The 14891-nt window shown below is 39.6% G+C and overlaps 1 protein-coding gene across 3 annotated transcripts in view; it reads left to right on the forward strand.

The window, feature by feature from the left end:
- LOC119720745 (forkhead box protein N3-like) overlaps nucleotides 1-14891 on the forward strand; it is a 53364-nt gene that overhangs the window by 26630 nt on the left and 11843 nt on the right. For all 3 annotated transcript variants that reach the window (XM_038190593.1, XM_038190579.1, XM_038190586.1), the window contains exon 5: nucleotides 10301-10378. In XM_038190593.1, the coding sequence (XP_038046521.1) occupies nucleotides 10301-10378 (78 nt within the window). The remainder of the gene's footprint in view (nucleotides 1-10300; nucleotides 10379-14891) is intronic.

The following is a 14891-nucleotide window of genomic DNA, read 5'->3' on the forward strand; positions in this document are numbered from 1 at the left end:
TATTGTTAAATTTTGAAGCTGAATGGCACCTTGACACCTGTTGTTGATCAAAATTTGTTGGACTTCTTCACATGGATCTTTTCAAGTAGAGATTAGCTTGCACTATATCTTAAAGTTTGATAGGGACAAGGTCATTCTGGTCACCTACGGTACCCTGCCCCTTTTAAGGAATAGTGTCCTAAACTAAACCATCAGGTGTATTGCATCAGGCGTCATTGCACATCACCCACTCCTCTGCTTCACAGCCACACTCGCTCCCTGCCCGCCCCCACGGCAATTTCCAGTTCATTGCTCCTCTTGTCAACACAGTAATTGAATAATTGAGACACAAACACATCACTAGTGATAACCCAATACGCGTATTTCCTGCTCTTTATTTGAACCATGATGGTGTGGGATGGGCGGAGCTGCACGGAATCAAAAGCTCACTCACCGTATCATTAGTGCAGAAATATCTGACTTGCGGGAAAAACAAGTTTTCTCTAATTTTTGTATGAAGTTATTTTTGGCTTGTCTGCAGATTTTGCATGCAAGCCTGATTTTGTTTTCTTTTTGTAACCTGCCTTAATGTAAACGTTTGCTTTGAGAATTTAATGCCAACTCATGTGTGCTGCACAAACATTCTCAAATCTGTCAAATATTATAAAAGGTTTGTGGTAACATCCACTTCCGCTAAAATACTACATGTATAATTGAAAGTGTGGGGTGCTTGCACAATAATGTAAATATTACATTAGTTTCATCGTTGATTGATGTGCTAAACTAGCTGTTTATGTTTCATGTGAAACAAGATCAAGTGAAACTGGCATCTGAGTTTTCAGAAGAAAAAGAAATTGATGGAAACTCCAGCATGTGACAGCTTGATGGAGCCAGGACACCAGAAACAGACCAAGGAAGTAGGGTTCTGGTTTTCTCAACAACATGTTCTTGCAATCTGCACTGCACGCACGTAATAGGACTTTCGAAGAATCGACCACTTCAACAAATAATAACCCATGCCAATAGACTGACTGTCGTCAGGAAGGGTGAAAGAAATAAAGTACATCCCTGGCCAACACAGTCTCACTAAATTGGAATCTTCATCTTGTCTTGTTGCCTGCACAGAATATTAATTGCAGAAATGAAAATGAGAAAAAAAGAATGAGGAATAGTGGAGGGAAAGTCGATATTGGCTACATTTCTGTTTGACTGGGCAGGAAGGAAGTAGGGGTTAGTTGGAGAGGAGAGATGAACTGAGAGTCCTGCATTCCCTGTCCTCGATTGAGTGGATGAAGCTGAGGCAGCACGTGTTGACAGAAGTTGGATGCGTTTGGAATTGAATTGGTCAGTTCTTGATATCTGTGCATGATGGCTGCTGTGAATCCTTGTGCCCTTTCTGCCATTGAATCTTGGGGGTTACTTTTATTAGTAGCCCATACAATTTTCAGATGATCTTTAAGTCTATTCAGCAATACCTATTATAGACAAGTCTTGATTGCCCACATGCATTCCCCCCCCCCCCAAAAAAAGAAGTCATGTACATTGCATTTCATTTTGTTTAAAAATAACAAAATAGGAAAGTTTCAATCTCTCTGTGCTACCGGTACTTTCATGGACGAAGCACATGTGTATGTACCGGTAGGTGAATATATGAAAATATGACGTTTTGTTCATGTTTTTTTCTCAATAACCTTTATGCTTATTTTTCTGTCTTGAATTTCACCCACTGGTAGCCTCCCACAGGGTCAACTTATTACAATGCTTACACCTTCAGCTGTGAATTTGTTCTTTTAAATCCAGTTCTTTGTGTCCAGTTAGTTGACCCTCAAATCTTTGCTTTGGACAAGCTCTCTGAATTTTCCCAGACATTTACTGCTGGAACAGCTGGCCCTCTCTTAAATCACTGTTCTTTTGTAGTTGATCCACAGGTAACAATATTTTAGGAAACTGTTTATGACACCATTGTAGGGTGTGGGAATGGACGCCCTTCCTGCACTGGGTACCTCGCGCAAGGCCATATTATTTAGGATTAGTAAAAACTTCTTTAGAATTCCTCCTGCCCTCAAGCCAACAAATGACGAAGATTGACATGAACATAGACAATCTACATACATTTGTACACATGTACCTTAGATTTAAAAACATTTTAAAGGGAATGTACAACATTTGCTTTTGCTGCAATTTTCAGAAATAAATGGATTGGGAGGACTAGTATGTTATAGCAAATATTGTTAAATTGACTTGCTTCACGTTTTGGGTTTGGAGATGCTGGAAAATCCAAGAAAACCAACCATGTTTTTGAAGTCTGGTTCCCTGACCCCACGTAAGATGAAACGGAGCAATTTATAGACTTTGGAGGATTGCAAGGTCAGAGAATCCGTCTAGAAGGCTTGTACCCCTTCACAGGTGTGTAATCAATTGCAAAGAAAATGCGGAATAACTAAATATGAAAATTAGGGGCACTTTTTGAAAACAGTCAGTTTTCTCCAACGCTGGTCGGCCAACCAGCGTTGGAAAAATACAAGTTTTCTTGAAAATGTCAGAACACCAGGAGCCACGATTTTACAGGATGCTTTCGACTGTCATTCCCTAACAATCCAGTAAGATATTTCGTGATGATTTGATCATTTCGTTTTTTGATGTTTGCAAATGTTGTATCTTCCCTTTAATAAGTATGAATCATAATGTTCTACGCACTGTAGACTTGAATGTCGCATTAAGTTTCCACGTGGCTGTTGGAAAAAAATCCAATGGAAACATGGCTTCAGATTCCCACGCCATAACTGCAGAAAAGTTTGTGTATACAGCATGTGTGTTCCATCTTTACTGTGCATCAAGTTTGCTTGGAGATAAATTTGTTGTCCAACTTGCGCTCGCAGAACACGGAAAATGTAGTGCGTCTCTGTCTCACATACCACTTCGGTGTCATGGCATGTGGGACACAGATGCACTACATTATTCCGTGATTCACTCGCGTTCGTGGGATAACTAATGTACAATTTTATAGTGTACAATATTAGACAAGAATAAAAGACAAGAGGCCATAACATATACCCATGTACATGTGGTTGCCAAGACAATCTCAAAAAAAAAAAATTCTGCAGTATGCCTCTTATTTTTCAGTAGTACCGTACATGTATTAAGTTGAAAAATGCTTTCCTCATTGCAGTCGGCCAAAGATCATTAACAAAAAAACACATGACGGAATGAGCAGAAAGCTCATGTAACTGGTGACAAATGAGCGTCTACTGCGACGGAAGTCTTATACATGTGTGCAATGCTGTTTCTGTATCCTAGGCCTGGCGCATGCGAAGCATTTTGATAAATGCGTTGTAAATTGTACATTGCACTCTGTATTTGTGCTAGCTTCTGTTCTTGTCTGCCTCTGAAGTGGTGAGGATGGAATCAATTTCAAGAGCGGTAATTTGGGAGCAGATACATCCTGAAAATGTCTGGTGTTACAACTACAGTGAAATCTCGATAAGTCAAACACTGATAAGTCAAAAACAACTGATAAGTCAAAGAATACATTGCCTCAAAACAAAGAATCCAACTCAAAACTCTGCTTAAGTCAAATTTTGAACCTGTACCCTTGAGGTTGGACTTATCGAGATATCACTGTATGTCATTGAACTATATGCAGACAAATATATTTTTAACCTTTTCAAGGCAGCTTTTTCAAAACATTCATTTTAATATGATTTGTTTTATTCAAGAAACAACAGTTAATAAACAGAAAAATCCAGTTCTAATGCAGTAGACTTGAAGAGCGGAATGAAGAAGTGGCATGTGATATTGAGATTCCATTTGGCAGGTTTGTGACGTGCATTGCCCACATTCCATCAGGGTAAGAGCCAAGAACTCGCCTGTCATTGCTCCTGAAATAAGAGCCGGCAATCGGATGCCTCATGCTATCTCCCTGCTACCGTTCTTCCACCCACCATGGTAGCTGGATGGCGTCAGCCCAAGCCAAGCTGGCACTGGTCACTTGGCAACCATCCCCTTGGTAACCATGGGGGGGGGGGGTCATCATCCACAGACGCGCAGTTTGGAAGGGTGTGCACATCTCTCTGGGGCATAAGACTCTTGAAGTGTTCTATAATAGCCATCATTCTAATTACTACTGGATTGCTTCCAATCTAAGACGAACAGAGCGATCGGCCGACAGCCAGTCTCGGCTGAGCTTGGGGCAGCCGGTGTGTAGACCGACGTTTGTCGGCGACGTCAGTCCAAGTATTTGATGACGGTGTAAGCACAGGACAAAACAAGCAAGGCAGTATTTGTGCATCAATAACTTTAAACGAGGGATGATAGTTAGCTAATCAATGCTAATGGTAATAATGTTCGGATGGGATGTTAGTGTTAATGTACATGTAGGCCAGATATGCTTATTGGTTTGCAAGGAGTCGCTTACAAAAAGTAAAAGAAAGAATTACTTTGCGCTGTGGTTAGAAATAAAAGATAGATAAAGTCATTCAAATATTCCTTCAGTTTCCCGAACAGCAGCAAGCTAATAGAAATCATGCAATAATTAGGTTACTCAGAACCAACAATAAGCCTTTGTTTTCACATTTTTTTGGGGGGGGGTGTCAAATCTTGAGGATATTGCAACAAGTTTGAATTAAATTGAAAGGAGACAGTACAAATCCTTGTCGCAACAAGAAAATAAATCATACATTGTGATGTTGTCAAATGTTGCTGTACTTTGATTAATTTCAATCAATCTTTTCTCTAGTTTTTAATTGTTTCTACACAATTTTTTATACCGAGTTGTGTGCACTGGGGTTTCAAATACGGTAGGCCGCGGCACGTGTAAGGATTTGCATGCTCTCATTATGCCAGGGATCCTTGCCATCTGACATTGCAATTTGGAATTTGCGAAATGACTGTGAATATATCAGCATCAGCAGCATTGCATCCTTGCACTGGTCTGGAATTGTCTGTCTCATCATGCACATACCATGCATAGTTTAACCTGACATAACGTTGCTTTTTTTCTCTAGTGCGCAGCCTTTCGCCGCCGGGAAGTCCTCAACAACGTCTGTGCAGAGCGCACTATTTGTCTGACGTTGATGAAGCTTGATTCTCCACTTTATAAATGTTTGAAACGAAAGATCATCCGCCATTTGTTATTCTTATTCCGTTGGCAAGAATGGATGGTTATTGCCCATGAAGCAAGAAGAAAATTTGCATTTTTTCTCTCTCGTTTACAAAATTTACAGATTTGCTGGATAGTTCCAGTGTGAAATTAGTTAACACATATATTTAAGCATATTATGTTCAAGGTTGGACAGTGAAATTTTTTAAATGCTACATGATTTATGAAGAAAACAGATTCGTTTTCAGTTGGGTAGGATACTAATCCTTGTTTGGTTTCTGAACTAGCTTGCGGAAAATGAAAATGAACTAAGACCCAACTTTTGACTCAAATGCTGAGCAATTGCAAATTACTGCATGTCGGTGTGGTTTTCCTCACGTCTGATGCTTTCCCCAACGGCCATTCCAAAACTAAAATGAAAGAAGCTAATAATGGTGAATAAGTTTAGGATGTCGACTGATTTGCCCCCCGGCATCCAATCGGAAAAAAACCCACTAGGCAAAGCAGCAGCAATGAAATTACAAACCATTAATGCCAGGCAGTGAAAGTGCTAATAATTAATTGTGGTCAAGCCTACACGGTGGAAGTAATATACACTAACATGTTTGCCGCCGAGCTTCATATCATCATATCCTGCGCACACTGGTTCAGCAGTTCTGCACGCGATAAGAAATCGGTAGCTGCAATGTTGTGAGACTTTTGAAGATGATTTGAAATTATGGATTTGTTCTATTATTACAATCACTTGTGAAACCTGGTTGTTTTGGGGTTATTTTGGTGAATGCTGCATTTGTAAATGAGTGTACAGTGTAGTTGCGAAGGTAAAAAGTGTAAATAAAGATAATTCAAAATGAGGATCATTTCTATGTCAAAGTTTTTGTTTCATCACTATCAATATAAAAAGTACATGTACATGTATGTATACATATTCAGTACTTTGTACACTTATACAGTCACTAAAATATTTCAACCTCGTTAAAGGGAAAATACAACATTTGCAAACATCAAAAAACGAAATGATCAAATTATCACGAAATACCTTACTGGATTGTTAGGGAATGACAGTCTAAAGCATCCTGTAAAATTGTGGCTCCTGATGTGCTGACATTTGCAAGAAAAATTGTATTTTCCCAACGCTGGTCGGCCGACCAGCGTTGGAGAAAACTGGCTTATTTTCCAAACTCCCCCTAATTTTTCATATTTAGTTATTCCGCATTTTCTTTGCAAGTGATTACACACCTGTGAAGAGGTACAAGCCTGCCAGACTGATTCTCTGACCTTGCAATTCCCCAAAGTCTACAAATTGCTCCGTTTCATCTTAAGTGGGGTCAGGGAACCAGACTACAAGAAAATGATTGGTTTCTTGGTTTTTCCAGCATCTACAAGCCCAAAACGTGAAACAAGTCAGTTTAACAATACTTGCTATAACATTTATTTTTTGCAAATCCATTTATTTCTGAAAATTGCAGCAAAAGCAAATGTTGTACATGTACATTCCCTTTAATGAAGGACTAATTCCTGCTGATTTGCTTCAAGATGTCTCTCTTTTGTATGGTGTGTGAATACACTTTACAGACGCACCACGATCCTTGACCAAACAAAGCTGAAACAAATTTGTCTCACATGAGGAAGGCAGTTTAGCTAGTGCTCATCTGTTTCTCTGACTGTAGAAAAGAGAAGGCCTAATCCAGTCCAATCAGTTCAAACATGGCATTTGATTGGTCTGCCGGCCGTTAAGACAATAATGAAAATCTTATTATAGCTGACTAATCCATGAAGGCTAAGGTACAGTATGACCACAGTCCAGCCATACCAGACGATGCAATTAGTGAGATTGAGCCGCAGCTTCTGTCCCTCCTGCATCACGTCTGGTTGCTGGAGTGCCTTTTATTTGTTGTGCAAATTATCTCTTCCTCATGCCACATCAGGGGATACTAATGTCTGGTTAACACTAACAGTGTCAACAGAAGATTCGGATATTGGTAATGGATTTTGCGTTTATTTAGCAAACAGCGTCTGTCAGATATGTCACTGGTTTTTCATATTTACAGTTACTAAATGTTTGCTTCTCAAATAGATGCAGTTGCTTGCAGGACATACATACATACATAGTATACAAGTTACCGGGATTCAGAAATTTTGAACACCTACATGTACACACATACGTGAATGTCACGTACCGTACATGTACATGTACAAATGTAAAAATGTGTCAAATGAAGATAGACAAATGATAACAGAATTAAAATTCATTAAAATTTAAAGGTGTTCTCCCTGTACTTTTGTCAAATTTCACTCCCAAAAGCAATTTTAATGTGCATGAATGGATTGTATTTTGCATGAATAAGATTGTGGCAGCAGTTGATGTACATGTACAGTAGCCGTACAAAAAACTCCCACGAATTGAATCTAAAGGAGAACCTGTACAGAATTGGATACAGTAGAGGCATATATCACAAAAAGGGGAAGTTTGTTGTATTTGGTAAGACTAGGATGGTTAGCAAATATGCAAGGGCATTCACTAAATTGAATTGTTCTTGGTGAGATGAATCGTCTGATGTGTATTGTTGTTTTTCCTGTGCCCATATTTCCCTTGATATTGATCAATACATTCCTGAGCTGTAAACCTAATGCCCAAACTTACAAGTAAGATTCTGTCTCCATCCAATGTTACCTAGTGCCTGTAGTGGATGGTGCCGGCATATATATAACATGTACATGTACATGTACTTGTACATTTGAGTGTGGAGCTCTTAGTAACCATGGAAATACAGTAAACCGCCTTAGCATGGCAACAATGGAATTGTCAATGTCATTAGTGATTACTTGTCTCGGGCACGTCTTCTAGACTCCAGGTAATCAACCAGGAAAGCATCAATTTTCCTGATATGTTACCGGTTTAATATTGCAGTTGGATGTACAGTAGTACATACATGTACGGTGTATGTATACCGGTATAATAAACAGAATCAACATTAGGAGTCTTTTGTAAGGTCTATGCTTGATTAACAGCCCAGGATTATCAGGCTCTTCTACAAGATTGTCAATCCATTAAAAGGATTAAGATGGATTTCACTTTGCTGATACTAGTATTGCAATGAAATCACTTAGTTGATTCCTAGGGTAGATGAGTGTGTACATGTACATTGCAGTGAGTGTAGGTTTTCTTCAAAGGCACAACTTGTAACATAAGACGGGGCCCAAGTATGAAAGTCACACCATGACAAATGACATGAAGTAACGCCCAATAAAAAAAGCTATCCGATAACAGCTATTGGGAAAAAGGATATTGAAGGGAAAAAAAGTCTTCTTGTCAGAAAAGGGTTTTAGTCAACTTCAGACTACATACATGTATATCAGACACTGCAAAGTATTACATGTACGTCCTGTCGGATCACTACACAATGAGAACACTGTCAAGGCGTATTCAGTACCACATAGATTATTAAGAGAATTTGATTGATCCCATCTTACCAAATGTTTTGAAAGGAAATATTTGTCAAGGATATATTTTGTAAAGCTAAAATTTTCTCCAATGAACTCAGCTTCACTGAGAAAGGTTTAATGTACACAGCATGCCAGCAATTGTAGTCGAGAACACCTGTATGTATTTGGTGACCCAAAAATATACAAAGGTTCTTTGAGCACTAAAGTACTTTACAGATAGTTTTGTGAGAATTCCACAAATCTGAGTTCGTGAAGGACCCATGTTTACACAATTTTATTTTGTTGAACTAATGTGTACTTCCACCTTGCATATATCCAGTTGTAGGAATCTATTATTATCAGGTAGTCATATTTTAACAGAGATATCCCATCAGTCAATCAATCTGCACTTCAGACTATTTTGGTTTTCACTCAGTCACCTACATGTACTGCCTCACCATCACACAAAAGCTTCAGTGCGCAGTGCTTTCATTCATGCAATAACTGTTGCTAGAGAACGCCCAAGAGAACCTCTTCCTCATTGTAGATCGGGTCCACTCTAACTGTCCCAGTGGCTCCCCTAATTACCTAGATTTGGCCGTTGTGTCCCCGGTCGAATATCATGACAGTCAGGCACTTTGCCATGAATATTACAGTTTCCACAAAGCCTTACCTATTTCTAGCCATAATTACTCTATGAACTGAATCACCGTCTATAAACGTCCTCCCCCTTACCCTCTCCCCCACTTTGGGCCATGCACTAGTGCGTGTTTCTAATCATTTCAATCTTCGGTAGAGTTTTCAGGCATAACAAAAATAATTGGATTTAACAAAAGAAGAAATAAGAAAGAACACAGAGAAGAGAGAGGATTGTGTGTGATGATTCTTGGAGATAAACCGGCTACATATCTGGGTTAATTGTCTGTTTGTGCTGGTCCGGGGTTCTGTCCCTAGTCTATTATGCTGGCTGTTCAATGTCCTGATTTAACCGATAGTGATGGGAAGAGGAAAAAAACCTGAATTAAGCACTTCAGCTGCGGGAGTGGAATTTGATTGCAGGTGGAATGGTGTTAATTTGGGATTGGAGTGCAGAAATTAAGGCCAAATTGGAAAAATCAACAGCTAGGAGGCTTGTCCTGAACCTGAGGGATTGTCATTGAGGCTTCACTGAGACTCAAAACCAGCTCTTCGTGTAAAGAGGCAGACGAGATATTTTGTGTGTGTGTGTGTGTGTGTGGACTGATGTAAAAGGTTTAAAGACAACTTGGTTTGTTATTGTATTGTGAAAGTAAATAGCTGTTGTGTTGCATATTTATAACATCAATTAGAATTTTAAAGAGTAATTTCCCTCCTAATGGCTTTTCATCTTTAGTGACTGATATTTTCAGCATGGGTGCTACGTACATTGTACATTGTAAATTTGAGTTCTCTTGGTATCAAAAGGTCAAAAGGGCATAATATAAAAACTGCATTTTTCCTTCATTTGTATTTCCCTTAAAACCGTTCCCAGGTCATTTGAACAAAAGGTGAAATCAAAGATTTTTTGTTTGTTTGGAAATGATGTATTTTACATTAAAACCTTCTCCTAGATGTACATGTCAGCCAGCGCTGACTGTTTTTTAATTACATAATCGCCATCGCCAGCTGGACTAGGATGTTTGCATTTACTTTGGAAATGGAGCCTCTGAAACAATGTCAGTATAATTCCATTCACTATTAACAAAGAAAAACAATCCCTGTTCTTGCCTTGTTTTTTCCAAACTCAATTTAACGCTGTCTTCTTTTCAATTTCTGCAGGTCACTTAGCGCTGGTTGAAAGGCTACTGAATGGACCGCTTCACTACTCGCCCACACAGCACAATGGACTCGACACTGGTGAGTGTATAGGCTGTGAAACTTGAGAATGTTGACCAATGGCTGTGCAGGCAGAGTGGCTCGCAAGCTAACCTTTATCTAGTCATGAGATGTCCAAAACAACATACATGTAGTTAATCCAGTAGTAGCATTAAAATACTTCTGGACACATCCTGGGCAAAGACATGTGTGATCATAGAATGTTGAAATGAGATGAAATGGTGTTTCTGAAGTGAACTCTAAAGTAAATGCAACACAGCAGTACAGAGAACACGGCTGCATCTAGATAGGAATGGTTTCAAGCATGACAGAAATTCATAAGAGGCACTTACGCTCATGTTTACATTGTTAAGGCAGAGTGAAATGAAACAGGTTTAGGGGTTTCGGCTTCATTTATGCAGGACTCGAACACAAATACAGATGTTGGAAAAGCCGTACAAAAGCCAAACAATATTTTGAGCAGGCTACACTGTGTATGGCGAGTTGGCTCTCTATATAGTCATTTGGTATTGCTGTATCACTGTGTGATTCAATTCAATTCAATTCAATAATGGTTTATTATAATATCCACCTTTAGCAACGCAAGGTCGAATTGAAGTTGGATTTACAATAACATCAAAACATTAACCCTAACCTCACCTAAACCTACAAAATACTACTGAGTAGTAACCTGTAGTATGCATTTCTTTCCATACAAGTGTGCATAACACATGTAGTATTCTGTAGTATTTGGTCCTTGACCCCCAAAGAGCCCTATAAAGGCTATAGGTCGTTTATAGGGTTAAAGGACAACATAAGACGTAAAACCAGCTATTATTATTTACTAGCGGGATGCCGCGCTTCGCGCGGCACCCGCTAGATGGGTAGAGTTGACTGTTTTTTAATAATTACTGTATGCAATGAAATTTCGATAATTTAAACTCTAATAACTCCAAACAACTGTTAAGTCAAATAAAGAATCATACCCTCTGCTGCACGCAAGGCGCAAGCCTATTTGGACTCGCCATCAGTCTCGCCTAATTTGTATTTGCGTTCAACGTGCGCGTACATAACGTTTCCTGCGGAGATTGTGCGAGGGTCCAGGACATATTGTCAATATAGGGGAAGGGGCTAGCTAGGGTGAAGGGTGCTAGTCAGAACGCCCAATTTCCGTAAAACCCGTCGACCATGTCACCAATATTTCCGGGGATGGGGAGAAACATTTCCAAAGATGGGGAGAAATGGTTTTTGTCATAGAGGGGAGATGGTGATATTGAAATCGCTGATATTGTGGAGGTTTATGTTTGTGCTGGGATTCATACCGTTTAAATGTTTTAAATTGCGCGCCGATTAGGAAGGTCTTGCTGTCAACAGTTGAATGAAATTAAGTATTCATTGCCGACCGATTGTCTCATGCGGTGTCTCATTATATAAAGCTCATAAATAATGTTGTGCTGGAATATTGTCCAGTCAATTTGAACATTGAATTTTCAAGGTGCCAAACCATTAAGGACGTATACACCAACTGTACAATTAGGTAATTTAGATGAAACGCGGTTTGATCTTGGCCTATACAACGTCGTATCCATCGTTCTCACTACAGAGGAGAGGAGGGGGCAGCCAGTGGGGGTGGGTTTGGATATTGTGTGTGCGTCGCCAGGATTTTTTCTAGAGGGGGGCAAAACATAGTTTTGCCCACAAAATGCCTGTTTTTCTCAACACATTCTCGATTTATCAGTTTTAGAGGGGGGCAGGGACATTTTGCTCCCCCCAACCCATTAAATTTACACCACTATGACTTCGCGCCTCCTTTTTTTTTTTTTTTTTGCTTCTCCGCCCATGCTTATTTATGTTACACCTGTGAATGGTCACTTATATTTCCGGGGAAGTGGGCAACAATTTATATTTGTTATGGTGAAGGGGGTGTTTCTTATGTATTAAGTAGAAGTTAATGTCATTATAGCAGTTGGTGTTTTTATTATGGTGATGGGGTTGTACAGCAAAGTATCGTAACACGTTTATTTGCAGAAGAGAGTAAAACTAAAAGAAAGGACATATTGGAGCACTTCATAATTATGTCAAGCACCACATGTTAAATGTATTTATTACAAAACTGTGAAAATGAAATCAGGTATACACGAATTATATTAGTAATAATGTATTTGCATTCGCTACTGTACAGGGTAGTACTTTGACAAAACTCAGGGGATATAATTGTAGTCAGTTTTCGGAGCAATTTTCGCAAGGGACGTCGGTCCAGGCTTGTATACCATAGGCACAGACATTCCATGAAAGGCCTTCAAGCAAGACGGCCAAAGGTTATTGTGCGATTGCAGTTTTTTGTGTGTTAAAAGCTGTAATCATAAATAATGACAGTGGCATTGTAAGTTACAGGACAACATTTATTTAATGAGAGTTGGTGAAAACTCATGAGAAATGGAGGGGTATGCGATCATGAATATTTTGTTGTGAAATTTTAAGAGTGATTATGTAATTTGGTAATCAAAGACATTGTTTTGTTATCAAATTAGTTTGCCAGGATCGACACAGTCTGCTTGGCCAGTAATTATCGGGTAATCATTCCATCATTATTCTTGGGTACAACTAAGCCAAGGATATAATTTTTTAAAAGGATGGACATAAAACAGCAGAAAAGAATGATTTTTTTTTCACTATTTCATGACTTCTAAAAATAAAATTATGGCTAGAAGAAAAGTGGTTTTTGAATGGATAAAGAGAAAAAGCAGGAATCTTGCAGTTGAACTGGAAAGAATAGGTGTGTCACGTCTTCGTCTTGAGTTGAGATTCTTGCTTTGAGAACTGGTTGAAGCATGCACTGGAGCATGCTTGGAGCATGGTTGGAGCTGGTCATGTGATGTGGGTGTCATCGGGAGTCCTGTGTAAAGGAGTTAGAAAGAAAAGAATAACGACTAAGGTGAAGAAAACTTGTAAAAAAATACATCGGCTAACAATAGCTACAAATAAATTAGACAGGTGTTGCAATACCCATGGAGGAAGGAATAGACCCCATTTATGCGGAATGCACTACTGAAGTACTAACCAAACATGCCAAGCAACGAAACATGTCTTATATGTTGTATTTTTGTATTTTTGTTCGGGTACATGTTCCAAGTGAGGCCTGTATTTACGGAGGTCATGCAGCTAAGTAAACCCACGGCCAAACTCTCGATGTCCGAGGCCTCCCCCCGGCCCGTACAACCCTCCCCGTACTACCACCAGACTACGCCATCATTGGACACTCACAAACTCACACTTTTCACAAACAACAATGCTTCTCATTGCCAGCGGCGTTCGAAAGAATACCACTTTTCACAAACAACAATACATATCACAAATGAGACTTACCGTTCAAAGAGAAAACTGGAGCAAGGAACAGATACATCGCTGTGCTGAAGAAATATGGGGCAAGTTGCATGCGCTGCATGCTCATAACGAACGTATACGTGGCACGAAAATTATCCGGCCCATACGCTGCATGCTCATAACGAACGTAGGGCCTACATGTACATATGTATACGACGTGGCACGTCAATTATCCGGCCCATACGGTACGCAAGATGGCCGGCGCGGCCCAATGGGGAAGGGAATTATGGGAAATAGAGCATTGAAATAGAGTGGAAATAGCCGGGCCCCGTTCCGCATCCCCCGCAGCCAACGGGCGCGATGGGGACGGGAGACCGGTCTGGAAAATGGCAGCGCCCCCCGATCATTTTCGTGATTGTAGTATAGATAAGGTGTACCGGTATCATAATAAAAACAGTTTAAACATTATTTCTGCTGATGAGTGCCTTATGGTACCAAACAATCTGTCCAGAAGAGAAATATGCCAAAGTGAGCAATTTTCTTTTGCTTCTACGCTATACGATCATTTCGTCCACACACAATTTCCTCAATTTAAGTGTCCAACAATTTGCCAGTGCTGCATTTTTTTCCTAGCCCTGTTTTTGTGATTGGTTTGGAGTCTTATTATGGTCTATCCAGTACCCTGTGTTCGTGTACATATACTGCAATGTCAGAGAGTCTCTTTTAAGTCAGGTGGTCCCATCCAGAGGCCATTGGCCTGGTACTTCACTGTCACTATCCACTTTGATAGCTGACGAGTGACAATTTTCAGAATTTGCATGCAAAAGATGCCATCCTGGATTTCAAATACAGCTTTTTGAAGTGAAAAAAGTGCCCAAGGTATAAATTTACACTGATGCACTTACAATGACAGTACAAACGATTTCCTGGCCTGTGGGTAAAGATTGGTTTGAATGTAGTGTACACGTACATGATTTTTTATTTTGAGTGTCATGCATTGATTGATCTTGTTCAGATTAAACTGAAATACTTTTCATTGTCATACATGTAGGTTTATATATATATTTTTCATTGAAGAGATTTGTACATATTGTACATTAATTAACTCACATGCTAGGATTTGGATCAGAAAGTATTTTCCCCATTGGTGGGAAAACCAAATATCCAGCCTTGGCCAAGCAAAGTGTTTAGCCAACCTTCTTGAACTGTCTGTGGGTGCATGTACAATACC

Source organism: Patiria miniata, unplaced genomic scaffold (genome assembly GCF_015706575.1).
Source record: "Patiria miniata isolate m_02_andy unplaced genomic scaffold, ASM1570657v1 HiC_scaffold_13, whole genome shotgun sequence".
Taxonomy (NCBI): Eukaryota; Metazoa; Echinodermata; class Asteroidea; order Valvatida; family Asterinidae; genus Patiria; species Patiria miniata.